We start from the raw sequence: 26,328 nt of genomic DNA on the forward strand, positions 1-26,328 counted from the left end.
TTAAAAATAATTTAAAGCTTTCCCTAATAAATTTTAAAATTTTATATTTATTTCTTAATTAAGAAAAAAATCAAATAATTTTTTTAAATAGAAAGCACGTTAACTTTAAAAATATTTTTTAAATAAATTTTATGTTCGAAAAAATTAGATATTCTTTATCATTTTAAAATAAATTTAAAAGAATTATAATATATTTACCTGTGTTTTAAATTTTAAATTTTGTGTGTTAGGGTCTAAACTTTTAATTTTATATATAATAAGTCATTAAATACGTCCGTAAACTTTTAATTTTGTATCTAATAATTTGATCGTACTTTCAACATTTTTTAAAAAGATAATAATTATATTAAATATAATTTTTTTAAATTTATTTATAAGATATTAAAGTTTGAATTCTACCCCAACATATTAAATTTTTAAAAAATGAAATAAATTAATAATTAATTAGATATATAGTAACTACATTTTTAATATAAAATTAAAAATTTTAAACTTTTTAAAGTTGGTATTAAATTATAATTCCACGTATATATATAAATATATTACATTTTTTTTATATATATATTTATGGATATAAATGAAAATTCTGAACTGTGAATTTATGTCTGCTTCTTGGCTCCTAAACTTGGTCTTCCCTCTTATGTCTCGGCATAGGACACAAAAAAAATGGTGACCCATTTCGTATTTCATTCCCATTCTCTCGATTTCTTGTAGATCCATAATTCCAACACATTCAACGCTTCCCCCATTTCGAATCATGGGTGTTTTGGGCGATTCTCTGTGTTTCTGCAAAGGGGTCGGCAAGTCCGAGAGAATCAAGGCTGCCATTTTTTCCGGTAAAGCCCCTGCCATGGCTCGTATCTCCCTCCCCGCCGCTGCCAATGGGGTCTCCGGCACCGCTTTTTTGATCCATCGGAGCCTTCTTTTGACCACCCATATCAATCTTCCTTCAGTTTCTGCTGCTGAGACTTGCGAGATCCGCCTCCAAAACGGTGTCGCTGCCAGTCTTGTTCCTCACAGGTGATTTGTTTTGCTTTGTTCTGTTCTGGGTATTGTAGGAATGATGGAAGAAATGTAGAAGATTAGGATTGAATTAATGCTTCGTTTTGGGATTGCTTTTGGAGTATCTGGTTGCTGTTCTTGCTTTTGTCTTTATTTGCTGGAAATTGATGGCTGAAGTGACTGTGTGCAAGTTCAATAGCTCCTTTACTTTTTGAATATGATTACAGATTCAAATTCTATTTTGTTTGTTTCTTTCCCTTAGATTCATTGATTACCCTCTTAAAATGTAGTGATTTGAAGGGGTTTGGATCAAGTGTCTACATTGCATTTATGTTGGATGGTCAAAATCTGAGACAGAGTTAGAAAATTTGCAATTCTTGTTCATCTCTCTCATAGACATTTGGGTTATACCTCTTAATTCACTTTGTACAACTTCATCTACCTAATTCATCATTGGATCTTGTTTTTCTCTACTTGGGGGAGGTTTAATATCACTTGTAGCTTGTGGGGTACTGATTGTTTGTCTCAATGATGTATTATGCCTAAGAAACATGCATCAACTAGGCAGCTTTGTAAGATACTTTGAATGTTTATACACTAAAAGGTCATACCAAAAATTAACCATTCAATCCCTTATGCTTAGCACAACCTAATGAAATCATCCCATGATAGAGACAACGTTGAAAAGATAGAGAGGGGTACGTTGACTCTATTTACGCCGTTCTCCAGATAAGGTAGTTGGAACCATGCTTTAACGCCCGACTACTCTGATGCTGGAGGAGACAAGATCACACATTACTTCCTTTAGCAGAAATTGAATTACGTCAGCTGCAACAGAAAATAGAAGATGACAGTATGAAGTTCGACGAGAGTTCAATACCCTTTAGAGTACTACTCAACAGGCAGAGAAAAATGGAATAAGAGAAATCAATGGATTTTAGCGTCTTTGAATTCAAAGCAAAAAAATTCTCAAGAGCTAATCGTATTTTTAAATCTGTTTTATACTTCTTTAGAGGAAAAAAATAAATTGGATCTTCGTTTTAGGAGTTGGGTACCTTCGGTCTTTGGAGTGGGGAACCTTCGTTTTTCGAGTGTAAGTCAATTGTGAAAATTTATAGATATATTTGAGCACTTTAAGAGCTACATGAGACTGTTGTTGTGGGTATTGATACTTCTTGCAATTCTATATGCTTTTTAGCAAGGTTCAAGTATTTTGTTGTTGAAATTTTCTTTTTTGTGTGCTGGGTTTGAGTATTTTCATGGTTGAGCTTGAACATTTCTGTAGTTCGATTTTAAGTGTTTTGTTGGTCGATTTTTTCTCGATTTCTTGCTTGATTTGGAGAATATTCAAATCTGGGATGCAATGCAATCTAGTGAACTTGAAAAATTTAAGGTTAAGGTTAAAGTTGACTTACTAGGCTAAGTATAGGGATAAACATTATCTTTTGCTAATAACTATGAAGAGGTGTGCATACCTCTTTCAAGCCATAATTCTCTATCGTCAAGAACAGGGAAGCTAGCATTCATTCTATGAGTTTTTGCTGTATCATGATTCAATACCTGGTAATCTGATGAGAGGAACGTTCTTCTTTAATTACTGGTCATGCTACAAAAAAGGTAGTATTGTGTGAGATCCCACATCGGTGGGGGAGAAGAACGAAGCATTTTTTATAAGAATGTGGAAACCTTTCCCTAGCATACGCGTTTATACGCGTTTAAAAGCCTTGAGGGGAAGCCCGAAAGGGAAAGTCCAAAGAGAAAAATATTTGCTAGGAGTGGGCTTGAGCGGTTACAAATGGTATCAGAGCCAGACACTAGGCGATGTGTCAGCGAGGAGGCTGAACTCCGAAGGGGGTAGACACGAGGCGGTGTGCCAGCAAGGACGCTGGGCCTCGAAAGGGGTGGATTGGAGGGTCCCACATTGATTGGAGAAGGGAACGAGTGCCAACGAGGATGCTAAGCTCCAAAGGGGGGTGGATTGTGAGATCCCACGTCGGTTGGGGAGGAGAACAAAGCATTCTTTATAAGGATGTGGAAATCTCTCCCTAGCAGATGCGTTTTAAAAACCTTGAGGGGAAGCCCGAAAGGGAAAGCCCAAAGAAGACAATATCTGCTAGCGGTGGGCTTGGGTGGTAGCAAAATTTAATAACTTAAAACACTTCGGAATCTCTGTATTCTTCTGAAACTGTTGGCCTTTTACTTTTATCAACTTTACATACCATGTGAATCATTTGATGTGCATCATTTGCTTGGAAGTCTTCAGCTAATTTTTTGAAGTTTACTTTGGTTGCAGGTTTTTCATTACAAGTTCTGTTTTGGATCTTACAATAGTGGGATTAGATGCAGTGGAAGGAGACTCCAACTCTCAGCAGCTTCAACACTTGAAGATATGTTCTAAACCAAATCTTGATCTCGGCAACTCCGTTTATCTCCTGGGATATTCCGAGAAAGACGAGTTAATCATTAGCGAGGGCAAGGTGGTTATAGCCACTGATAACCTTATAAAGTTGTCGACTGACGGGGTAACATGGAGTCCTGGTTCTGCTGGATTTGATGCACAAGGTAACCTTGCATTTATGGTATGCGATCCTATGAAACTAGCCACGTCTCCGAATACCAAATCATCGTCGACTTCTTCGTCGACTTCATCGTCTTGGAAGAAGGATCTTCCTATGCAATTCGGGATTCCTCTGCCAATCGTTTGTGATTGGTTAAACCAACATTGGGAAGGTAGTCTTGATGAACTTAACAAACCAAAGCCACAACTCATAAGATTGATGTCTTCAGGACAAAAGAGTGAGCATTCTTCATCCTTCTCATTGAGGCAAGTTTTTAAGCCAATGGAGGTGAATGATGAGGAAACACCTTCACCATCAAATATAGTCTCAAAAACCAGGGACGTGGCTGGACCAAGCTATTCCGCTACGTCGAACACCATCAAGGAAGAGGCTCCGATAACTAACCTACATGTGAATCATGCACAAGGAATTCCTACTCCTGAAATATACGAATCGCCAAAGCTGATTGCAGTTCCTGTTCGAAAAAAGGAAATTACGCCAACACAGCTTCTGGATATCAACTTTCCTCCAAGAGTTTCCACTGCTGTGATTACTCCACATCCTACCAGACCAACCCGACTCAGCTCTGATGAAAATTCGACAAAGGATGTTTCTCAACAGAACCAATTGAGACAAGACAAAGCCATGAACAGAAAACTTGTCAATCCTGTCGAAAACGGAGAAGATAGAGAAGAGGTTGCCTCAACAAATTCTGTAAATGGGGCATTAAGTGAAGTTCAGTCTTGTTCATCTCCCATGGAAGCTTCAGCGGTGCAGGACGAGTATAGCAGCGAGGGAGAGACGACAATGTACTCTGCAGAAACTGCAGAGAGCCGAAACTATACAAGTCCTAGAGAAGGGAAGTTTCAACAGGTTGGAAGGAGTCAGAGTTGTGTAAACTACAATAGATGGGGATCAGTCCAAAGAAATCCAATGGCTCGCCAGACAATGATAGAGAATCAAAGAAGTTTTAAAAGTGGAAGGAATATGCATTCTCAAGGGGCTGGATCTTACCGGAGCAACGACTACTACGGCCCGACAGTCTCCTCGATCATGAAGAAGCGAAACAGCTCGGAACAAGTTAACAGACCAAGGCAAAGCTCTGCTGCGGGTCACTCGTCCCCAAGATGGATGTTCTGATAGAATTATCATTCCACACACACAAACAAAGGAAGAATAGGGAACAAATATTAAGGTTTGTCAGTGTATTTGATTCCCAATTTATTCAAACTTAGATACGGCTTAGTCATTTCTTCACTTGTGCAGAGACCAATTTTCCATCTACATTCTTTATTGTGATTGTAAAAATTAAACTAGTGTGACTTAATTCTTGTTTTGAGGGGATAAAAGAGTAAAGAACAGAAGAACCAGATGAAAATATGTCTGGAATTAGTGACTTTTATTCTTCTTTTGGAGTGTGCTTGTGCCAAATGAAGCACCATTTTGGATCACTACATGGATCAAGAAAATTTAGATTCAAGAAAAAATTGGCTTCAATGAAAGTAGCTTAAAAGCAAGATGCTCTAACATCATATTTGGACCTACTTCAAGAGGATCCCCATGCAGGTTTCCCCAAGCTCATCTCTGGAAGAGGCAGACTGAGATTGAATGCAGGGCTTTGCTCAAACCAACCATATTTATTAATGAGCTTGCCAATCAAATCACCGGCCAAGTATGAGAAGCCTCCGGCCCCAGCAGCTATAACGATGTAAGATGCTACTGTTTTGAGGTACACATCCCACCTGTTTGGTCTCTGAATGTAAGCCTTCCCAAGAGCAAGCAACATGATGCATAAAAGAGATGCTCCTGCCACTGCTGCAAGCTTGAAATCCTTGTCATTGCTCTTGGTGAATGAGAAGCCGTAAACGAGAGGGGGGATTAGGCCGAAGAGTATGAACGAGAAGATAGCGAGAACAAAATGTAGAATGTAATTCTCACGCCTTCCCAGTACTACTTCATATCGGTCTACATGTTCACGATCGTCTGCTTCATTAGCTGTCCTTCTGAACTGTTCGCTCTTGAGTCCTGTCAACTGCAAATTGTGTATGTTTAATGAGTGCTAGTGATTGAACAAACTTGATGCAATGGACTCTTGAACAAAGTAATACAAATGCAGAATCAGATAGCAGCTCGCCTAGTGATCGAATATTTTTCAAAAAGTTATCATATGAATTAATATGTAACTGTTAGCTATGTAATCAAGAATTTAATGAAGTACTTTGGAGAAAGTTGTACAAGTCTCCCGAGTACACCCTCCTCTACTATATATTTTCAAATTATAAACATTCATATCTGAGGTTTTTCAGAAAGTCAGGTACTCACATTATGTCCAAGAATAAAAAGCCCACTAATCAGGTTTGCCAGCGCCAAAGCTACAATGTTCCCTGCCAAAAGGGCATGAAAATAGATTAATGTTTTGACAAGTTAGAGAGACCAATTTTTAGCCAGTGAAACAGGTAGTTTGGTTCAGATTTGAACTAAGATAAATCAGGATATATCATGTTTCAAAAATAGGTATGTTTCTCTACTACGGTGTAACTTGAGATGTCCGTGCTCAGCATCTCATACTGATTGATCAGATGATAATCAACATGTCATATCCAGGACAGAAAAAAGATGTTATATAACAAACCTGTTGCGGTATTGGCACTTGCTGCAGATGCCACGATGCCAAGGCTTGTAATTGATTCAGCTAAACCACCGTAAACTATACTTTTCACAATTTCCCACCTGTTAAGCTTACTTGATTCAGGTTCTACTTGTTCATCCAAAGAATCATCAACGGTTATTGCCACAGGTCCTGCTTCAACTAACAAGTTCATATCATATCAGTCCCAAAACTAGTAGAAAAATTCTACCTAAAAAGAAAATTTAATAAACTTTTCTGTCATTGTAGCTAATGTGAAATTAACAGCAAAGACCAAAGCCAAGATTCTTCCAAACTTCAGTATAAAAGTGTCAAGTTTATCAAAGTGCTCGGTTCCATCTTGAGAAACCAAAAGTGGTGTATCTTATTCCCTAAAATTTAAAATAAAAGGTAACAAGTACATATTCCAGATAGTATAACCATGTGTATGAGATTCAGAAACGTGGTGCTAATTCATTCAGTATGACTAGAAAGATAGCATCCCAAGCTGAGAATACCTTCGCGACTGCCAACTGCACTGTACGGTACTCTCTCAGCAGCTGGAGCTCCGACGGAAGGAGAAACTGGGGAAGAATCAAGCACAGTAGCTTCTTCTACAGGTTCTGGAGTTTTTGGGATCTCTGTTTTAGCAACTGCCGCTGACTGATCAGGAACAGAAATTTTGTTCAACAACAAAGGTAGCCTAAATCGATCAAGCAGCCCCCTCTTTGGCTCTGAGGGTGGGTATGGAATTCCAATCACAACATTCTCATCATCAATACCTGCATAAAAATTTAGTAAGATTTGAGCATTGCAGTAAGATGAGAGTTTTCTGTTTCCTCTTATATACCAAATGAATCAGGACATCATCTTAACATCTATTAAGTACTTCCCCAAATAAAGCTTGGTAGTACCAGACCTTAAACCAAGAAAATCTATGAGATGCTTCTCTAAAAGTATTTCAGCGTGCATTTTTTCGAAAAACATATTTTGATATGAGTAGACAGCAGAAGTAGTTGTAGACGTTCAAAACAAATCTTGAGAACACTCCAAATGTGATTGATAGTATAATCCAAAAGGCAAACTTCCAGTTGAAGATATAACGCTTGTACCATACCTTTTTTGTCATCAAACGTATCTGTTACAGTCTCAGCCATCATTGCTTCAAGAGAAGGAAGACCTGGTGTTGAATTAACTTTAGTGTCAGTTTGAGACTCCGATAATACTGCTAATCCATTTGACTGATTCTGAACTTGCACTTTGTTTACTGTTGCAGTTTGATTATCTACATCCAGCACTGATCCATTTGACTCATGCGATGTGTATGGTATTCCAACTACAATATTCTCCACGGTATTTTCTGCATCAAACGCATCATAAGAGCAAGGTAGGTAAGAAAATGGCAAGAAGAATCAACTTTTAGTTTATGCACTATCTCTGAAATATTCTTGATTTGAAGTCATGGCAGGAAAGGGCCACACTGTCTCTACGTGTTGATCAGGTAAAAGGTTGTTCTGTTCTGTATTGGGACATCATGTTGGAGGTGAACATGAATAAAGGGATTGTATTTCGTAAGAGTAGTAACAGTGCCAATACATGTTTTTGGTTTTTATCTAAGAGAAGTCATCACAAAAACAAAGATGGACTGCAAAGCGCTACCAAATCTTGAAGCATTTTCCAGAAAGTCCTCCACAAATCCTCAAGACTTTTGGTATTTCTTTATTTTAGAATGGCACTATTGTTTCTTATAAAAAATGAAAATCAAAAGAACAAATAAAAAGTAAGGCCCAATGATTACCTTTCCTGCTGTCCTTAGCAATGCTCAAATCTTCGGTAGAATCTACTTTAGCTTCCAGGGCTTTGTCATTAGTCCATATATCAAAATTAACCAGCTGATCAAGAACTTGGGTTTTTTTTATGGAAGCATCTTGAATTCCTCGATCATATATTGTTTCAGCTGAATCTAGCAGCGGGTCTGGTTTTTCAACTTTGATGCTCTCAATTTCGTTTCCTGCACCAAGAATCACAAGAAATTGACCAAAGATGCTTCAAAGTTATATTAATACTACCTTAGCGTTAATTGTTTCTTATCCACGTAGCATGGGACCTAACATCACTTGGATCCCTTTCTAAACCTCTAAACATTCTATTGTTCCTCTCTCCCCAAATAACTCACAATAAAGCACACACCTTGACAAGCCACAAGAAGTGACCTTTCTCCCTAAAAGGCAAATGGAGAAGAAATTCATCAATCATATCATTCAAGCCTCTATTGTGGGCTAACCAAAAGTCAAATGCCTGAAGAAAAAGAAATCTCCGCACAGAACACATGAAGTCATATCTCCAGAGAATATGATCCAAGTCTTCCTTTGTCTTTCAACAAAAAATACAGTAGAATCAACGAGGGTCTCTTTCTCGAGATTCGATCCAAAGTATTAACTCAACCATGGATAACATGTCAGAGAAAGAACCTAGCCTTCTTTGAGATCTTAATATTTCAAAGAGTCGATAAAACAGAATCCTTATCAAGAAAAGGATCCTTCAAACAATGAAAGAAGGAACTACAAGAGAAACCCCAAAAGGTTAAGGCTCCAAATATACGCATCCCGACTTCCGATCCTAAAATTAAACTCCCCTATCAAAGAAAGAAGGAAGTAAAGAAGGTGGAAAAAAAAAAAATGTCATTTAATAACCAAAAGAAGGGGACAAAAACGAACTCTCCAACTATTTTTATCTTTTTGGAATACATTTCTTTTGAAACATGATATCACTAAGCGCTGTTTTTCTAAAGAATATTAATGTGAGTCAATCTCTATACAAGAAATAATTTTAAAAAGAAATACCATCAAAGGAAACAAGTTCTACATGTTACTGGTGGAGAAACAAGAATATCTAGCCTCAAATTCCAAGCATGACTTTAGTTGTGAGCTACTACAAGTAATAATGGTCAAGTGTAAATTATTAAAACATTGCCCCTACCTTGTTTGCTTTTCACTCCCTTATCTGGTACAACCCCTTCCTCGGCAATTGTTTTGTTAAGTGAAGGATGAGATGGCGTTGAATCAGACACAGCATAATCGATCTTTTGCATTTGATCAGCTAATGCTGTTTCTCGTGCAATTACTCCCTCATCGCGTGTTATTTTAAGTGAAGGGAGAGCCAATGTTACAGCATTATCACCTTCATTTTTGTCAGCGACTGCATAATCAACTGACTGATCAGGAACTGTTGCTCTATCAACTGGACTTTCTTCATGATCTCCTGTTTCCTGCACTTGAAATGTCTCTTTTTCTCTGAACACTACGTTTTCAACGTTATTTCCTGCATGCATATTTAATAGGAAAAGATCATGAGAATGCTTTGACTTGACGCTATATCTCTTAGTACTACAACTTTGACATTCCTTCAACCATATATTCTCATATCTATGCTTTTAAGTTCTATAAACGGAACACAAGTAGAAAGCAAACACTGCTAGCATTTATGGCTTTAGCTGCTCCCCTCATAGAACGGTCTTGAGTTATTTCTGGGAGTTTCTGTTTCAAATAATATGAAATAAAGTACTTTTCCGCACCTTTCTTGCTAGACAATGTTTCCTCTTGTACAATCATTCTCTCATCATTTGCTGCTTTAAGTTCAGGATGAGCCTGTGTTACAGCATGATCATCTTCCTTTTTATTAGTTACTACGTAATCAACTGACTGAGCGAGAGCTGGAGCTTTATCAACTTGACTTTCTTCTCTGGTCCCTATGCTTTCAAAGTTACCTCCTGCATGCATTTTTAGTAAGAAACAGCCATAAAAATGCCTGTGATATTCCAACCACATATCCTCATAATATATGCTTTAACATTATATAGACGGTAAAAAGTAATCTATGTAAAGAAACCAAAGCGTTGCCAACATTTATAGCTTTAACTGATCCCTTATAATTAAACTATGGAGAGTCAATTTCAAATCTTAATGCATGTTCCGCCATTTTTTTGGGAATGAGATCAGGTGAATAGCTGCGAAAGCAAATGATGAAAGATCTTTCTTCTTTAGATTTGAACTTTCAAGAAGGAAAATGAGGATGGAAAGAAGTTAGATGATGAATTAAGAGGGTAAGCATCAACATTGATTCACTAGCAATATTCTTACAAGTATTGTTGGAAATGTCAATCTTTCTAATTTACATTTCAGTTCGTGTCAATAAGATAATCTTCAGAAGGTTAAAACAAAAGAAGAAAAATTGACATAAAGCACCACAAACATATGCAAAATCAAACACCTGGTCCAGATGAAACTTCTTCCTCAGGATCTGGAGAAACCAAGCTAGGAAAGAGCCATGAACCTGCTCATTGAAAAAAATGTTAAACTCAAGAATCCTGGTTAGACCCATTTGACAACAGTTATAACCATCTGCGAACATAAAAACTATTGTATGAAGATTGGAAAAATATGCATAGCAAAAAATTAAACTGGAACAAGATTTAACCATGCCATTTCCCAAAATCTTAGACAATATTTAGAAGATCTCCTCCAACTACTAAATTTAACCTTAGAAGTGATCAATCTTAACCTAAAAGCTGACACAATGTTACTTAAAACTTACGAATCTAATTCAAAAACTTCTTAAGATTATTTAAAAAAGTTTTAAGCCTAAATCAGCATGTGCCACTGGCATCCTCTTGGGCTACTGACGGGGATGCTTTTCCTTCAATATATTAAGTTGCAAATCCATTAATGGCAACAGTTTTCAAAATTATGCAGAGTTTTTGCCCCCCCTTTTAGGTGACCAACTGCGGCAGTACAGTTTGAACCATGCAATAAATATCAATTCTTCTTCAAGATCAGACTGAGAAACGCACCTATAGGGGTGAGGAAACTGAGGCAAGAGGTGCATCTGAATTTATCAACCTGAGTAGGAATAGGTGCAGAAACAGTATTATTTACCCATTCCCTATCACGTATAATCACCTTTGTAATACAAGCCTGACAGTTCGGACAGTAGAAATTATGTGAGCTGGGTTTCTCATATATCCTTTCAAGATATAAATCAGCCACTTCATTTCCATTTTCTGTCCTCAACTCCACTCTTCTATCTCCAGTAGTCCCATTGTCGAGAGAGGTATAATATGAAGCCTGCTCCTCAATTGCCCCCTTGGTTGGTGGATTAGCAACAGCTAAAGGGATCGGATCAAGCTGGAACTTGATCGTCGTACCATTTTGGGCGTCTGGTTTCCTTGTGGTGACAGCTTCAATCTCATCAGTGGGGATTGCTTCGTAAATTGGACGGCCACCACCAATTTCCAACCGAGAAGATCCATTAGAATATCCAGTACCTGAAGTTACATGATCGTTCAAACATGTTTATATACTCACCCAATTCAAGATCAACAACAAGAAATCACTAGATAGGAAGTAAAATCGAATTTCCAAATCAATACCCAAATTTGGAACAAATTCTCTGTCCCTAATCATAAAGTTGCCTATCACACTGTTTATAATTGTTCCACTAACAAAAGTACCAATATAACATAATAAAACCCACAAATGACTTCAGCAGCATTTCATTCTGGTTCTTCCAATAGAATTATGGCAAGGAAAACAAAATTCCCACAGTTCAACAATAGCATAATCGAGAACATAAAAGATCTACTGAAGTTCCTGTTCTTGCTTGATTACAGAACCCAATTCCGAGCTTGGGGAAATAATCCATGCAGTAAAAATTCAAAACCCAAACGTTCAAAACTCCAATTATTCTTACGCTCATTGCAAGTTACTGGGAAAAACAACCAATCTGTTAAGAGAATAATCTCTTCAAAGCTTAATTAATTCGTGGGTATTCAATGGTTCTTCATTTTCCAACGGAAAAGAAAAAAACACCCAACTAACCATATGCGTAGTTCACATAAATCATTCATAAAAAGAAAGAAAAGAAAAGCAAACAATAAAGTCTTCGATTGTCAAATTAGGGATTTAAGATCGCCACGTTGGAACTGTTGAACGGGACCCAATCCAAATTGGCCATGAAAAAATGGAATTTTTGTATATAATAAAAATTGGGGATATTTCTAAACTCTTACTATGATGCCAAATTTGGAAAAAAAAAAAATGTACCGGAAAATAAGGAAAATAAATTGTTGATTAATATTAATTACGACGACGTGTAAATTACTTGTTGTAAAGAAAAAATTTCGTAAAGTTAACACTGTAATTAAGATAATTAATTAAGAATTAAAATTAGGTAATAAATCAAACCAAACCATGGCCCTCTTTTTCCTTTCGTCGAACACGTAATCTTCGTCAAGAAGACGCTTGTTTATCGCCCATTCTTTCCGTCAAATTCACTTCTCTTCTTCTTCGCCAGGATTTACGGGATCAGAATCGACTATTTTGCTACTCACAGAGGTTAAAAGAAAGGTAATCGAGTAGATTCTCAAGTATCGGAAGTAATTTTGTATATAAAGACGCCGAAGTAAGGAATAAATTTACTCTGTTTTCGCCTAAGAAAGCTTCATTTTGGCCTTTTATCGTCGAAACAGTATCGCAACAATGGCGGACTGTTCCAGACGTCTCAGCCTCTTGCAGAATCAGTATGTCAAATTATACTTTCGAATGGCGACTGGAGCGAATTTCAAGAACAGGAAGAGAACAAAGAAATCGAAACAACGATGAGTAATTAGCCGAAACTAACCTTTTTTTTCTTCTTCTTGTTGTTGATGTTGTTGTTGTTCATCTCGAATGACGAATTTCAGTCCCTCGGAATCCCCGGAGAACATTTCGTCGCTGTCAGTGGAAGAAATGCTAGATTGGGCGTGTTGACGAAATGACTTCCGCAGCAAAACAGTTCGCTCTTCATCCTCCTCCTCCTCCGCTTCCTCCATCATGACCGGTTCCACCTCTGGCAAATGCTTATCTCCGTTCATCGGACGAGAAGAACTCCGGCAGCTGAGACAGAATCAAAGGGAGTTCTTACTTCCTTTATGTTTTTGGCGTTGTTTTTGTTTCTGAAAAGTACATATGAACATGTTATTAAAAAAAGCTGAAAATATGAACTATTTTCTCCGTTCATTGACTATTTTACCCTCCAATTTATAAGTCACGGCTAGGCATTTCTTACTGTGGGGTTCGTGGGGTTTTTTGGTAAAAAAATCTATCACCAATAAAATTTACTAATTTATTTCAACCAGAAAAAACAATATCGTTATTTTTTTTATCATATTTAGTTAATACTTTTTTGGTAAAATAGTTATTTCATTCTTATTTTTTCATTTAAATAAATTGAATTATGTTCATATACTTGTATTTAATTTAAATTGAATTTTTAATTAATTAATTATATTTTATCTTAATTTTGTTATTTTCTTTTGGATGTGACAAATTTTTACCGACGATTTTAATTCACAAGATATCAATACCGATTTTTATCATCCTAGGTAAAAAAGGTAATAATAGTTTTTATCTTGGTAAAAAATAAATAATAAATAAATTTTGAATTATCCCTTTGGAATCCGAAACTTTCTTTTTTATTATTTTTATATTTATTTCCAGCGATTTCTTTACTAAATTATCACGTGATATAGTCAATAATACTATGGACACGTGTAAGTAATTTATTGGCAGACACAAAATGATGCAGTGAAGTTGGTAGCAGAAGCATTAAATAAAATGTCAACAGCTATTAATCATAACTACCCATAATGTATAAAAATCAGCCTTCCATCATAATAATGAATTATTTAGATTTCATTAATTAATATCATTTAATATTATTACCCAAATATCTAAAATATCAAAAGTTTTTTTTTTATTTTATTTTTTTAATAGTTTCTAAATAAAATATTAAAATCTTATTCGAGTAATTTGGTCAAATAATAATCAACACAAATCTCGTTCAAAATAAGTATATACCCACGTTCAATTCGAGGGTCGAGATGTGATAATGAAATCTCGATCATTCTTAAATAGAGACTATTTTTACGATGTAGAATGTAACTTTAAGATCGGTCTTAATTAATTATGATGTAATATACTTAGTATAGATCTATAGCCTACTTTCAGCTCGTGTATTTGGAGAGTCCTATGTTCTCTACATTAACTAGAATATTTATTCTACCCGACCTTTAAATATATCTCCCACTTCTCATTCTTTTATCTCAATTGAGTGTTGGAGCCCTCATTTGACCCTACAACAATATCAACGTGCGAGACAAATATTTTCAAACAGTTTATATATTATGTAGGGTCGTTGTTGGACAATAAGATTCTCCTCATTTACCGATACAAACTATATATATATATATATATATATATATATATATATATATATATATAATATATTTTTTTTTCAAATTTTAATTTACATTATGAACTAAAATTAGTAATTTAATATGAAATAACCATAAATTAGTCAGATGTAAAGTATGTGGTGTCAGTCCATCTGTCATGCTGTCATTGGTTACGTCCACGTAATGCACAGACGGTGACATAATTATTATTATTATTATTTTTTTTTTTTTTGTTTATATTTGTCGCTTTTTAAAAATATATTAATTCCGTATTTATAGTTTTAAATCCTCACCGCACGATGGATCTGGAAATAGACCCGTTTCTCCGTTGCCCAGTTTTATCAATTTTCACAAAACAAAATAAAAAATCTAAATTTTTGCATTAAACTAAATTTGAATTAATAGGTCATAAGGGTATGCTTAGAGATTTTTTAGTCTTAATGGTCGAGATTAGTTATCTTCGGCTACCCTATATGGTCGTGTTGTGTACATGTGGCATGAAACACTGTGATATCCCACATCCGTTGAGGAGGAGAACGAAACACCCTTTTCCTAGCATACCGTTTTAAAGCTTCGAGGGAAAGCCTAAATAGGACAATATCTGCTAGCGGTGGGTTTGGGCCGTTACAAACACGTACTACAATCTTTTACTCTCTAGCATCAACGTTTGCATCTTAATTAATACGTAAAGGGTTATGAGCAAAGCTCAAGATCTACCCGTAAAATGAAAAACTCGAACCTTCATATTATAGAACGAAATTTGAAACAGATAACGATTACTAACCGTTTGAAAAATCTTCACACAACAAAAAAAGAAAACACCTTGAAACATTTGGAAGCCTATATGGTTCATATGGATCCCCATGTAGGAGTTGCAAAGTCCATATTAGGGAGCAACAAAGTAGGAGGCAATGGGTCACCCTTAAACCAGCCAAATTGCTCAAGAAGCTTATCAAACTCCTTGCCGGCTAAGTAGGACAGACCTGAGGCCCCAAACCCTAGAGTAATGTAATAAACTAGGGTTTTGGCATAGGCTTGCCAATTTTGTGCCCTCTGAGCATAAGCTTTCGCGATCGCGAGTAGGGCAATGCATAGAAGGGAGCTGGCTGCCACCGCTGCGAGCTTGAGATCACCGTCGTTGGTGTCACGGAACGAGAAGCCGTAGACGAGAGGAGGCAGAAGCCCGAAGATTAAGAATGATAAGATGGCGATTGTGTAGTGAAGAAGATAATGTTGTCTGTCTCCTAAGGCTTCTTCGTATGAATCTACTTTTGCTTCACCTCTTTCGTTCGGTTCTTTCTTGAGTTGGTTTGACTTCAGTCCAGAGATCTGTAAAATTGACCCGATTCAATTTAGGGTTTGTGTTATTTGGTCTCATAGACTTTTTTTTTATATCTAAGTGTAATTCTATACTTACATTGTTTGTGATGACAATAAGTCCCGTAATTAAGTTGGCCAATGCCAAAGCAACGATGTTCTCTACAAATCCACCACGTTTAGTCATTAAAACAAATGGGTTAGCTCGTTTAACTCGCATTCAAATGATTATCGAACGAGACTTTAAAATATTACCCGTTGGAGTACTCGCACTTGCTGCCGAGGTTACAATGCCCAAACTTGTGATCGCTTCGGTTAAACCTCCATACACGATACTCTTCATTATCTCCAAACTTCTGCCTCGGCTCACTGTTTGGCCTAACCTTTCACCGCCGTCACCGGGAGGAATCGGGATGACGAATGAGGGAGGACCTTCATCTTTGGTGTCTGGTTCACCGGGAGTTGTAGATGGACCAGCACCGATTGTAGTATCAGTTCCTAGGGGTACTGCGGTTTCAAAGTTTCAATCAATTGTGATTGTTTTTTTTTTTTTTTTTTTTTTCAAAAAATAAAACTTTGAAATTATGAATAATAAGATAAGGGCTTATAATACCTTTTTCAGCCGGAAATTGTGGCTTCTCCGGACGAAATAGAGAAGCCATCCATTTACCTTAAAATAAGGAAAAAAATGTTAGAAACAATCCAAAATCACGAGAGTTTATGTTTAAAAACGTAGGTTTTAGCCTCGTAAGTATCATCGTCAGCCTCACGGTTTTAAAACGTACATGCTAGGGAGAGGTTTTCACACCCTTATAAGGTAACGTTTCGTTCCCCTCTCCAACCGATGTGAGATCTCACAATCTACACCTTTGGAGGCCAGTGTTTTCGCTGACACACCACCCAGTATCTAGCTCCAATACCATTTGTAATGGCTCGAGCCCCCACTAACAGATATTGTTCTCTTTCCCCCGTTAAGTATTGTCATCATTCTCACGGTTTTAAAACGCTTATTCCTAAGGAGAGGTTTCCACACAATGCTTCGTTCTTCTCTCCAACCGATGTGGGATCTCATAATTCACCCTCTTTAGGGTCAGCGTTCTCGCTGACACACTGCCCGGTGTCTCGTACTTATACAATTTATAATGGCCCGAGCCTACTGTTAGCAGATATTGTCCACTTTGGCATGTTAAGTATCGCCGTCATTCTCACGATTTTAAAACGCATTTGTTAGGGAGAGGTTCCCAGACGTTCGTTCCCCCTCCAATCGATGTAGGATCTCACAAAAACGAACAATATCATACTATTGTAGAGATTATATAATTCATAACGACGTAGAAATAAAAGAGCTCACCAATGGGAGCAAGGAAACTAAAGCAATTGCTGCATAAGACATCGATCCTTCCACAACCGTCGTCATCGGGATTAAACTCGCGGGGACGAACATCAGTTCCTCCAGCATCTGGTCCGGGACTCTGCGGCCGTATCTCGGGCGGTATAACATTCAACCGCGGCGATGGAGGGTCACGGCGAATGATCACCTTAGTAATACAACAATTGCAAGTGGGGCAGTAGAAGTTGTGGGAATCAGGTAACTTGTAAAGAGTTTGCAAGTCTAATTCTTGTTCACCTTCAATGGGTTTTGGATATCCATCGCCGACAGCGCCGCCACCACCACCACCGATGTCGGAGACATCATATGGCGGCGGCGGCATAGAATTATTATTGCCACGATTTAAAATAAGTGTCTTGTCGATCACATGAGGGATGAAAATGATATCAGCCGCTTCCCCAGTTGGAGCAATCGCTTTGCCACCTAATTTCAATATTTCTGATCCAAAAATAAAATAAAATATATATCAAAATAATATATTTTGTTGGAGGAAAGTGTCCCACATCGGTTAATTTAGAGAATGGTCATGCGTTTATAATCTAATAATACACTCTCTATTGTTATGGGGAAGTCCAAAGCAAAGCCTGGAGAGCTTAGGCTCAAAATTAATATATATATACATCAATATTTAAACTTACCTTTAGGAGATCCGCCGGAGTACATTTCATCGCTGTCGGAAGAAGAAGTTCTACTCAGCTGCTTTTTACGTGACTTCCGATCATCGGCAGCTGCTTCCACCGCTTCCACCGCTTCCACCGCCGCCAGTTGATCTATGACGGCTTCCATTGCAACGCAAGGGGCCTATGCTACGGTAGGTTGCCGGAGAATATTGGTCGGAAGGTGGAGGCAGGGGAATGCATGTTGGGGGAAAACATGGTGGAAGGTGGGCGTTTTATTGGCGTTTTAGAATGTGAAGGAAAATGGCCACTTGCTATTTTTTTAATCATACCTTTGAAAATTCTAAGCTTATTAGATAGCATCGTGGTTTCACATTTGGTGTCGTTTTCCCTTTTATTTTATATAGCAACTAATGAAAACGAAACACTTGTCATATCTACTTCAACGGGAATGGAGTATTGCTGAAAACCTCTCTCTAGCATACGCATTTTAAAATCGTGACGTGAGGCTGACGATGATATGTAACGGGCTAAAACGAACAATTTTTGTTAGTAGTGGGCTTGAGATATTACAAATGGTATTAAAGTCAGACATGGGACGGTGTGCTAGCGAAAATGCTAGGCCCCCTTGAAACATGAATGGATAATTTCTTATAAGAGGGTAAAACCTCTCTAGAACATACGCGTTTTAAAATCGTGAGGATGACAACGATATGTAACGAGCTAAAACGGACAATATCTACTAGTAGTTGACTTAAACGGTTATAAATGATACCAGAGCCAGATGCAGTGTGTCAGAGAGGATGTTACGTTCCCTTGAGAGAGGGGAACAAACTATTCCTTATAAGGGTATAGAAATCTCTCCATAGCAGATGTATTTTAAAACTATAAGGTTGACAACAATAGGTAACGGGTTAAAACGGACAATATCTCTTTGCAGTAGGTTGAGCTATTACAAATGATATCAGAGTCAAATCGTCGTATGACGGTGTGCCAATGAAAATGCTAGACCACCTTGAGAGGAGAACAAATTATTCCTTATAAGCATATAGAAACCTCTCCACCACGACTAGTTTAAAATATATATATATATATATATATATATATATATATATATATATATATATATATATATATATATATATATTTATGCAAAGTTTACCCATTATTATTTTTATTTTAGGACTAATTTGGAAATATTATTTTTATTAACTTTATTAATTTATTTATGTTTGTCAATGATTTTAAGTGGAAGCTATAAATAGTTAATGAAAAATGACAGATCATGATAACATAAAATAAATGTTGGTATTTAATTATTTCATTGACTTTGCGTTGCCCTTATTAATGGCTCATTAATATTGTTCGATTATTCATCCATTAATCTTATTTTAATGATTAAATAATCCTAGATCTGATTTCAATATCTAATGCATTTTGTGTTTAGTTGAATATTCCAATATTTAATTCATTTATAATATTTATTTTTAACACGTTATTATTACACTAACAAATTATTTAAATTTGAGTGAGCTACGGGTTAAATCAAATCTTATGAATGATTTATGGGCATGCATATTTAATCAAATTTAAATATATTTTAATTTATATAAATAAATAAATTAATTAAATTTTCGTTGATTTTCGTCTGTAGGTCAATGTTTCTACAATTGTTCGTGAGTTTAATTACTTTCGTAGACCATAAAATTTTTGAGTTTGGTTAATTTGAGTTATTCCGATAATCTATTTAAAATTTTATTTTTAATAAAAATAAAATGTTAGAGGTAAAATAAAATTTTATTTTATATTTAAAATAATTGTGCAAAAAATAAGAGTGTATATTATTTAATAGACGCAGACATTTCTTTAGAGTTAAGACCGGACAGAAGGACATGACTTTCAGCTGAGTTAGTTGCCCCGGACACCACAGGCTGTTCACAAATATTTGTCACAAATTAAATTTATAATAAATGTTCGTGGTACTTTTCGAGCTTTGCATTCATTTTGTACGTGTTAAATTTATGTAAAGGGTCGTTCTTACAACGATTCTAATAATTGTTTTAAAATATTAACGATTTTCAAATCGAAATCCCGTTTAAATTATTATTGGACCAAAAAAACAGATCAAAGTATAAATCAATTTTAGTGAATCTAAAATCTATTAGAACGTATCATACGTAAAATGGACTCCATAACTCAATCGATGATCGGTGTATCACTTTAATTAACGTACTTATACATTTTGAAGTACGTTCAAATCATTAGCCGACAACAAAATAATTTGGTTGGGTTAATTAAGCAACAACCTACTTTCTTGCTTGATTGTGTGGAAAATAATTTTATATTTTGAGAGCGTAGAACAGACACGACTTTGAGTGTAGCTTACTAATACATCTCTTAATGTATCTTATCTTAAACGTTTAATCTCGTGCTTATTCTAATGTTAATTGGAGTGTAGTTTAATAAATTTAAATATTAAATATTACAAATATTTAAAATATTGTTCATGTGATAGTAAAATATTATCATGTGATAGTTTTTTTTTTATTATTTTTATTTTATTTTAATGAGCTATTTTTTAAATAAAATATTAAAGGCTTTAATTCAGAATATTATTTTTAAAATTTAAAAATATCTGATGTGTATGTAATGGTGTGGACGTGGAATTGAATGAAAATTGGTGATAGTTGTTGAGATCTATTTTCCAGCTAAGCTTTGTCAGGATGCTGAGGTGTCCTTCTCAAAGTCCATTTTATTTGACTTAGTCAATGCCACGTTGTCATCGTGGTTGACTAAATGTATTATTATACTTTGACACACATTGTATTAATAATAATACTAATAATAATAATAATTAATTATATTTTTTTTTTGTCAACTCGTTCACACTCACTAACGATCTCGACCGTTGATTTTTTTAGAAAATATTGCAGTTTTTTAATAAAATAAAATTTGCTTTGAAACTAATTACAAAAATTTAAATTAATAATATTAATTTTAGACAAACATTAAAATTATAAAAAAAAAATTATTAAATATATTCTTTTAAAAATTGAAATTCCAAAATAAAATTAAACAAATTCACATTTCATAACTTGAGATTTCTTTAAAAAAAAAAATCTAAATTTGAAATAAAAAAATAAAATACAAATTCAAATTATAATGAGAGGAAAAATAAAAAGTAATTTTCATTAAATTTTAAAAAAAAATCTATATTGAGTAATCTCCTATAAATTTTTCTAGAATGCACGGAACAAATAACCAAACATGCTGTAAAGGCACGTGTCGATCTGCAGAGATAGTTTTCACTGTTAGAGATGAGAAGTAAGTACCCTGATCATATTGTCAAATATGTCGAGAATGTCGAGGTCATCAGATACTAAATTCAAATTTTGAATACTGGTACAATTTTTTCCAGTGCTATTATCATTATTATTTTTTAAAAATACTTTTCATTTTTTTAAATCATTAAAAAACTATACTAAACCTTTTTTTAAATATTTTTTTAACGCTAAAAATTACTAATTTGTTATATATTTGTGTTATAAATAGGTGAATTTGGGCTATGTAAAATAAGTGAAGCCCAGGGTGAACTAAACCAAAGTCCTAGAAGATAGCCCAACGCCCAAATATTCGTCTGGCTAAGCACTAGCCACATGCGCCCGGCTCGAGTGAACGTCTGACCTTTTGATCGAAGATTTTATTTCTTAAGTTATAACTCGAGTCTTTTATTTTTCATTTAAAATAGCTTATAATAGTAGCATTCGACGCGTTTCTCCAACTTTTCTTAGTAGGTGACGTGCACTTTCTTCTCGGCCTATCTTCTTTTATGTTGGTCATAATATGGGTCTCTTTGACTTCATCGTTTTTGGTCGAGTTTTCGATCGAATATTCATTTGAGTTTTACGTATTATATTGTATAAACAGAGAGTTCTATCTTAAAATCAATTGACAACCAGAAAAGTATTGCATGTATTTTATATAGACCGTGACGTCTCTCCATCTCCTTTTAACTTTAACATTATTGGATCTAAAACGACTTTTAAGCCATTTCATGATGTTACTTGTCTTGTAAGTTTCGTTACAGAAGTAAGCTCAAGGAAATAAAGGTAGGCCTTTTGCTACATAAAGAATATGAATAATAAAGGGTAGTAAAATATTATAATTTGACGAACCCTAATAAAGAAACGTATCAAATAGCAACAAACATCTTGAAAGAGCTCTGTGTTAGTCTGTACGGATAGTTTTCACTCTTCAAAAGTAAGAAATGAGTAGGTTACGTGACCATGTTGCAGGAGAATGCTAGAGCTATTAGGTGTCGAACCTGAATTTACCATATAAGTTACGTGAATTACATTATTTTTCATTGGTTTTACCATATAAGTGAGAACAAAACATCCTTAAAGAACCGATATTGTATGTTTTATAATCGGGATGTTGCAACGTAGCTTCTATGTATTCATATTTGTGTGAAAGTGAGGTGTATATTTAGAGAGAGAGAGAGAGAGAGAGAGAGAGAGAAAGGTGACAGCATGACATTAATGTTTTGTCTGGTTTTTTACTTTTTGTTTGGAATAACTTTGAAAAGGGAATTTATTCTTATATCATATAAGGGAAGATATGTATTTGACTAACCATTTCAATTTGAGTCTGCATTCATCATCTCTAATGGGAAAGCTTAGAACTTATCGAGTCGTAGAATTATAATTACGTCATCGAACTTTTAAATTAAAAAAAAAAACACTCGATGTTATGATCTGAGGAGAAAATCTGGCATGAATAATTAGAATTACGTAAATTCTAATGTTACATTTTGAACTGTTTTGTGAGATCCTTTTAAGGGTGTGAAACCTCTCCCGAACCGATGCATTTTAAAACAGATGACAATATAATAGGCTAAAGCAGACCATATCTACAAATAGTGGGCTTGGGCAATTATAAATGGTATCAGAGCCAGTCATCGTTTTGTGTAAGGCATTGGTCGAAGTAGGACTAGACCCTCTCATAGTATATGCGTTTTAAAACCATGAGACTAATGACAGTACGTAACGGCCAAAGCAGACAGTATCTGTTAGTAGTGGGCTTGAGCTGTTACAAATGATATCAGAGCCAGTCACCGGACTATGTAAGGCACTGGTCGAAGTAGGGCTAGACCTTCTCCATAGTAAATGTGTTTTAAAACCATGAGACTGATGGTGATACGTAACAAGCCAAAGCGAACAATATCTGCTAGTAGTAGGCTTCAGTTTTTACAAATGGTATTAGAGTCAGTCACCAAACTGTGCGAAACACTGATTGAAGTAAGACTAAACACTTTCCATAGTAGACGCGTTTTAAAATCCTGAAGCTAACGGTGATACGTAACGGGCCAAAACGAACAATATCTATTAATGGTGGGCTTAGATTGTTACATTTCAAGATATTGATAATATATACGTACCATCTTTACTCTACGTCAACAGGGACGAAGACCAACTTTGACAAATGATACACAGTTGTAATACACAATAAACCTCGACCAGCTAAGTCTCGTAGAAATTATTTTATATAGAAAGATTCGATACTTTTTTTTTTTTTTTTTTTCACAAATTTCTTTATGCTTGAATTAGACGTTTCTCTTTTGAAGAGAAATTTCGTAGCACTCTAGTTTTTGTTTGGAGCTTAGTAATGTATATCTAAAACTCTTAAAAAACACGGTTTTTGCTTTGAAATTTCATGCCACCTTCTCTCTTTCTACACACGCTTTCATTTCAAATTTCAACTCAATTTAACTTTAATTTCAATATTCTTTAGCCACTTGCCCCACCTCCACACACACACATATATATACATATACATGTATATATAGGTCGAAGCACTTCTCGGGAGTAATGAAATTCTCGAAATTAAAACTTCGGTAGAGCGTTTAGGGTTTAGGGTTTTCGAGAAAAATTACAAGAATGGGGTTACAAGACGTTGGAGAGACACTTCCACCCGGGTTTAGGTTTTATCCGAGCGACGAGGAGTTAGTGTGCCATTATTTGTACAAAAAGATCACAAATGAAGAAGCTTTGAAGGGAACTTTGATGGAGATTGACTTGCATACTTGTGAGCCATGGCATCTTCCTGGTACTTCTTTTCTCTTACCAATACTTCGATACTAATTATAAAATATGGCCTCCAATTTGAGCATAGCTCGTTGATAAGATCTCAATTACTAATTTTAAAGGTCTGTAAATTATAATATGTGATTGTTCTCGACCAAGTTATGAATGTTTTTGTATGAATCTGAATGCAGAGGCAGCTAAGTTGAATGGAAAGGAGTGGTACTTCTTCAGCTTTCGGGATAGAAAGTATGCAACGGGACAGAGGGCGAATCGTGCAACACTAGAAGGATACTGGAAAGCAACTGGGAAAGATAGAACGGTGATGAATCCAAAGACGGGTCAAGTTATAGGGATGAGAAAGACTTTGGTGTTTTATAGAAAAAGAGCTCCAAATGGGATCAAGACGGGTTGGATTATGCACGAGTTTCGAATTCAAACCCCTCATATGCCTCCAAAGGTTCTTATGAACGAATTATAGTTCAATTAGTTTAAGTATATATCACTGTTAAAACTGGTTTGATTTACTAACTTTTGCTCGTACCAGGAGGACTGGGTTTTGTGTAGAGTCTTTTATAAGAGCAAGCCAGATGAGATCACCACAGGAACAACAAAGATCAACCAGACGTTCGATATGGCGGCACCCGTCCCTATTTCGTCGTCGTCGTATTTAACAAGCATCGTGCAGCTCCCATCGATCGAGGACGGCAATAGGGTGTCATGGAAGAACATCAATAATGTAGACGAAGAAGCTGGAGGCTTTGAGATTGAAGATAGCATCCAAAATGGGTTCTTCCCTTATGAGTATTTTTTTGATTGATGGATTAATAGTATCGTTGTTATTTTAAGATTTACTTGTTTATGTTACGTATAATATTTTAAGATTAATAGTGTCAATTAAATTGAATTCTACAAAAGATTCGATAAATTCGGGGATGAGTATGATCATTGTTACCGTTCATCGGCCATGCTAGGATTCAGATAACGATTTGAAAATCTAGACATTCGATGAACCACCATGTTACGTGCGTGACATGAACTAGTCCTAAGAGTGAAGTAAGTCTCCACAAACTAAAACGGGTCCATTCAGTATGTTTTGTCTTCACTCACATGCTTTCTAAATTAGTCTTATAATTAGTCACTAAAAGTGGTGTATCTGGTTGGTATAAGTAGTAACTATTACTTCTTTCAATTATGAGTTTGGTTGGACTGGAGCGTCTTTGGACCAACCTGAAATTTCAGGTTGGTTGGGTCAGTGAAACGAGCAACTCCAATAAAATTTACAACCTAACTCAACTCTCTATTTTTAAATTCTCATAATGCTCGAACATGAACCTTTCAATTTAAAATGCATCATTAATATCAGTTCAAAACGTCAAATATTCTTAATCTTCATAATAATCTTAAAAGCACGGTTGAGTTGGGTTGGGTTGTAACCCTATTTTCATGTTAGTCAGGTTGACCCGACAAAAAAAGTCTAACACGAACCAACCCAAAATTTTAGTTTTTAAAAAATTCAACCCAACTCAATTTAAAAATTAAAAAAAAAAAAAAAAAAAAAATCTAAAGTTGGGCTTGGGCTATTGGGCCTATCTAACCCAAGTTTGGATTTCCATTTGGGCTTCCACTTTTTGGGCCTTTCAGGCTATGTCCAACACATGGGCTTCAATTAATATCTAATTAAAAAATAAATAAATAAATCGAAGTTTGCAACGACTTAAAAAAAAAAAGGATGGTTGAAATACAAAATTTGATTGGTTGGTGAGGAAGTACGGCGTGAAGGCGGGTGAGAATAATAAAATAATTCCCGTGGTTTGTGGATGTTTATTTCCGCCTCCGGTTTCCCGGAAATTTCGTTAGGGCTTTCGAAAAAAACACACCGACCATAATATTATATAATTTTCTCAAAACTTAAAAAACTATTATTTAATATATATATATATAATATTATTTTCATTAAATTGCTCACTTTAAATTCTCTTTTATTAAAGTTTCATAGGTTTAATCAAATTATTCCCACCATTTTTACATACCAACTTTACTAATAATATTATATAGTCTAATTTAAACATTAAAAAAATTATAAAAAATAAATTGAAACTAGATCGGTTAATTTGAGTTTACGTTTTAAATTGTGGGACTGATGACTATACGTAACGGGTTAAAGCAAATCATATCTACCAACGATGGGTCTGGACTATTACAAATGATATCAGAGTTAGACACCAAGCAGTATGTTAGCTGAGCCTGAATGGGGTGAATTATGAGGTCCAATACAGTTGGAGAGGGGTGTTTTAAAATCGTGAGACTGACGACGATACGTAAAGAGCGAAAGTGGATAATGTCGGCTGGTGGTGAGCTTGACATTGTTGAACTATTTTTTTCTATAATATTAAAAAAAAAAAAAAAAAAAAAAAAAAAAAAAAAAACTAGACACTTGTAACAAACCAAAAGACAGGGTCA

General features: G+C 35.4%; 4 protein-coding genes and 1 long non-coding RNA gene across 8 annotated transcripts; 3 read left to right on the plus strand and 2 right to left on the minus strand.

Moving 5' to 3' along the window:
• Positions 1 to 587: 587 nt before the first annotated feature.
• On the plus strand, positions 588 to 4,960 carry LOC111806980 (uncharacterized). The gene is made up of 2 exons (XM_023692538.2): positions 588 to 1,020; positions 3,296 to 4,960. Exons 1-2 carry the CDS (start codon positions 758 to 760, stop codon positions 4,698 to 4,700), a joined length of 1,668 nt encoding a protein of 555 aa, XP_023548306.2. The 5' UTR covers positions 588 to 757; the 3' UTR covers positions 4,701 to 4,960.
• LOC111806979 (uncharacterized) lies at positions 4,939 to 13,096 on the minus strand. 3 transcript variants are annotated; one of them, XM_023692534.2, is made up of 11 exons: positions 12,865 to 13,096; positions 11,036 to 11,509; positions 10,456 to 10,518; positions 9,761 to 9,955; positions 9,166 to 9,507; positions 7,985 to 8,197; positions 7,304 to 7,546; positions 6,705 to 6,968; positions 6,193 to 6,360; positions 5,883 to 5,944; positions 4,939 to 5,592 (listed from the first exon to the last, which is right to left on the minus strand). In XM_023692534.2, the coding sequence occupies exons 1-11, from the start codon at positions 13,094 to 13,096 to the stop codon at positions 5,107 to 5,109; spliced, it is 2,742 nt and encodes a 913-aa protein (XP_023548302.2). In that variant the 3' UTR covers positions 4,939 to 5,106. The 3 variants fall into 3 exon arrangements, with proteins under 3 accessions (XP_023548302.2, XP_023548301.2, XP_023548304.2); XM_023692533.2 differs by having other exon boundaries at positions 6,193 to 6,369; XM_023692536.2 differs by lacking the exon at positions 12,865 to 13,096 and adding an exon at positions 11,615 to 12,079 and having other exon boundaries at positions 6,193 to 6,369.
• On the plus strand, positions 12,147 to 13,235 carry LOC111806981 (uncharacterized). Its single transcript, XR_002816898.2, has 3 exons — positions 12,147 to 12,590; positions 12,713 to 12,845; positions 12,926 to 13,235. It is a non-coding gene; the product is annotated as an uncharacterized LOC111806981 (long non-coding RNA).
• A 1,943-nt stretch (positions 13,236 to 15,178) lies between these two features.
• Positions 15,179 to 18,148, minus strand: LOC111807519 (uncharacterized). Of its 2 annotated transcripts, none has more exons than XM_087129010.1 (6): positions 17,804 to 18,148; positions 17,127 to 17,603; positions 16,389 to 16,445; positions 16,031 to 16,273; positions 15,876 to 15,937; positions 15,179 to 15,787 (listed from the first exon to the last, which is right to left on the minus strand). In XM_087129010.1, exons 1-6 carry the CDS (start codon positions 17,949 to 17,951, stop codon positions 15,308 to 15,310), a joined length of 1,467 nt encoding a protein of 488 aa, XP_086985136.1. In that variant the 5' UTR covers positions 17,952 to 18,148; the 3' UTR covers positions 15,179 to 15,307. The 2 variants fall into 2 exon arrangements, with proteins under 2 accessions (XP_086985136.1, XP_023549033.2); XM_023693265.2 differs by having other exon boundaries at positions 16,031 to 16,282; positions 17,804 to 18,146.
• Positions 18,149 to 23,629: 5,481 nt separating this feature from the next.
• On the plus strand, positions 23,630 to 24,793 carry LOC111807457 (NAC domain-containing protein 21/22). Its single transcript, XM_023693189.2, has 3 exons — positions 23,630 to 23,890; positions 24,060 to 24,325; positions 24,413 to 24,793. The coding sequence occupies exons 1-3, from the start codon at positions 23,722 to 23,724 to the stop codon at positions 24,683 to 24,685; spliced, it is 708 nt and encodes a 235-aa protein (XP_023548957.2). The 5' UTR covers positions 23,630 to 23,721; the 3' UTR covers positions 24,686 to 24,793.
• The last annotated feature ends 1,535 nt before the right edge of the window (positions 24,794 to 26,328 follow it).

This window comes from Cucurbita pepo, chromosome 12 (genome assembly GCF_057944985.1).
Source record: "Cucurbita pepo subsp. pepo isolate OVF chromosome 12, ASM5794498v1, whole genome shotgun sequence".
Lineage (NCBI taxonomy): Eukaryota > Viridiplantae > Streptophyta > Magnoliopsida > Cucurbitales > Cucurbitaceae > Cucurbita > Cucurbita pepo.

Excerpts from the sequence above, each read along its gene's own strand:
- LOC111806980 (XM_023692538.2), top strand. The coding sequence starts at position 758 with ATGGGTGTTTTGGGCGATTCTCTGTGTTTCTGCAAAGGGGTCGGCAAG. Across the intron at positions 1,021-3,295 it reads GCCAGTCTTGTTCCTCACAG|GTTTTTCATTACAAGTTCTG; the intron begins GTGATTTGTTTT and ends CTTTGGTTGCAG.
- LOC111807457 (XM_023693189.2), top strand. The coding sequence starts at position 23,722 with ATGGGGTTACAAGACGTTGGAGAGACACTTCCACCCGGGTTTAGGTTT. Across the intron at positions 23,891-24,059 it reads TGAGCCATGGCATCTTCCTG|AGGCAGCTAAGTTGAATGGA; the intron begins GTACTTCTTTTC and ends ATCTGAATGCAG. Across the intron at positions 24,326-24,412 it reads CCCCTCATATGCCTCCAAAG|GAGGACTGGGTTTTGTGTAG; the intron begins GTTCTTATGAAC and ends TGCTCGTACCAG.
- LOC111807519 (XM_023693265.2), bottom strand. The coding sequence starts at position 17,951 with ATGGAAGCCGTCATAGATCAACTGGCGGCGGTGGAAGCGGTGGAAGCG. Across the intron at positions 17,604-17,803 it reads CTCCGGCGGATCTCCTAAAG|AAATATTGAAATTAGGTGGC; the intron begins GTAAGTTTAAAT and ends TTTTTGGATCAG. Across the intron at positions 16,446-17,126 it reads TAGTTTCCTTGCTCCCATTG|GTAAATGGATGGCTTCTCTA; the intron begins GTGAGCTCTTTT and ends CCTTATTTTAAG.
- LOC111806979 (XM_023692533.2), bottom strand. The coding sequence starts at position 13,096 with ATGAACGGAGATAAGCATTTGCCAGAGGTGGAACCGGTCATGATGGAG. Across the intron at positions 8,198-9,165 it reads GGGAGTGAAAAGCAAACAAG|GAAACGAAATTGAGAGCATC; the intron begins GTAGGGGCAATG and ends TTCTTGGTGCAG. Across the intron at positions 7,547-7,984 it reads TGCTAAGGACAGCAGGAAAG|AAAATACCGTGGAGAATATT; the intron begins GTAATCATTGGG and ends CGTTTGATGCAG.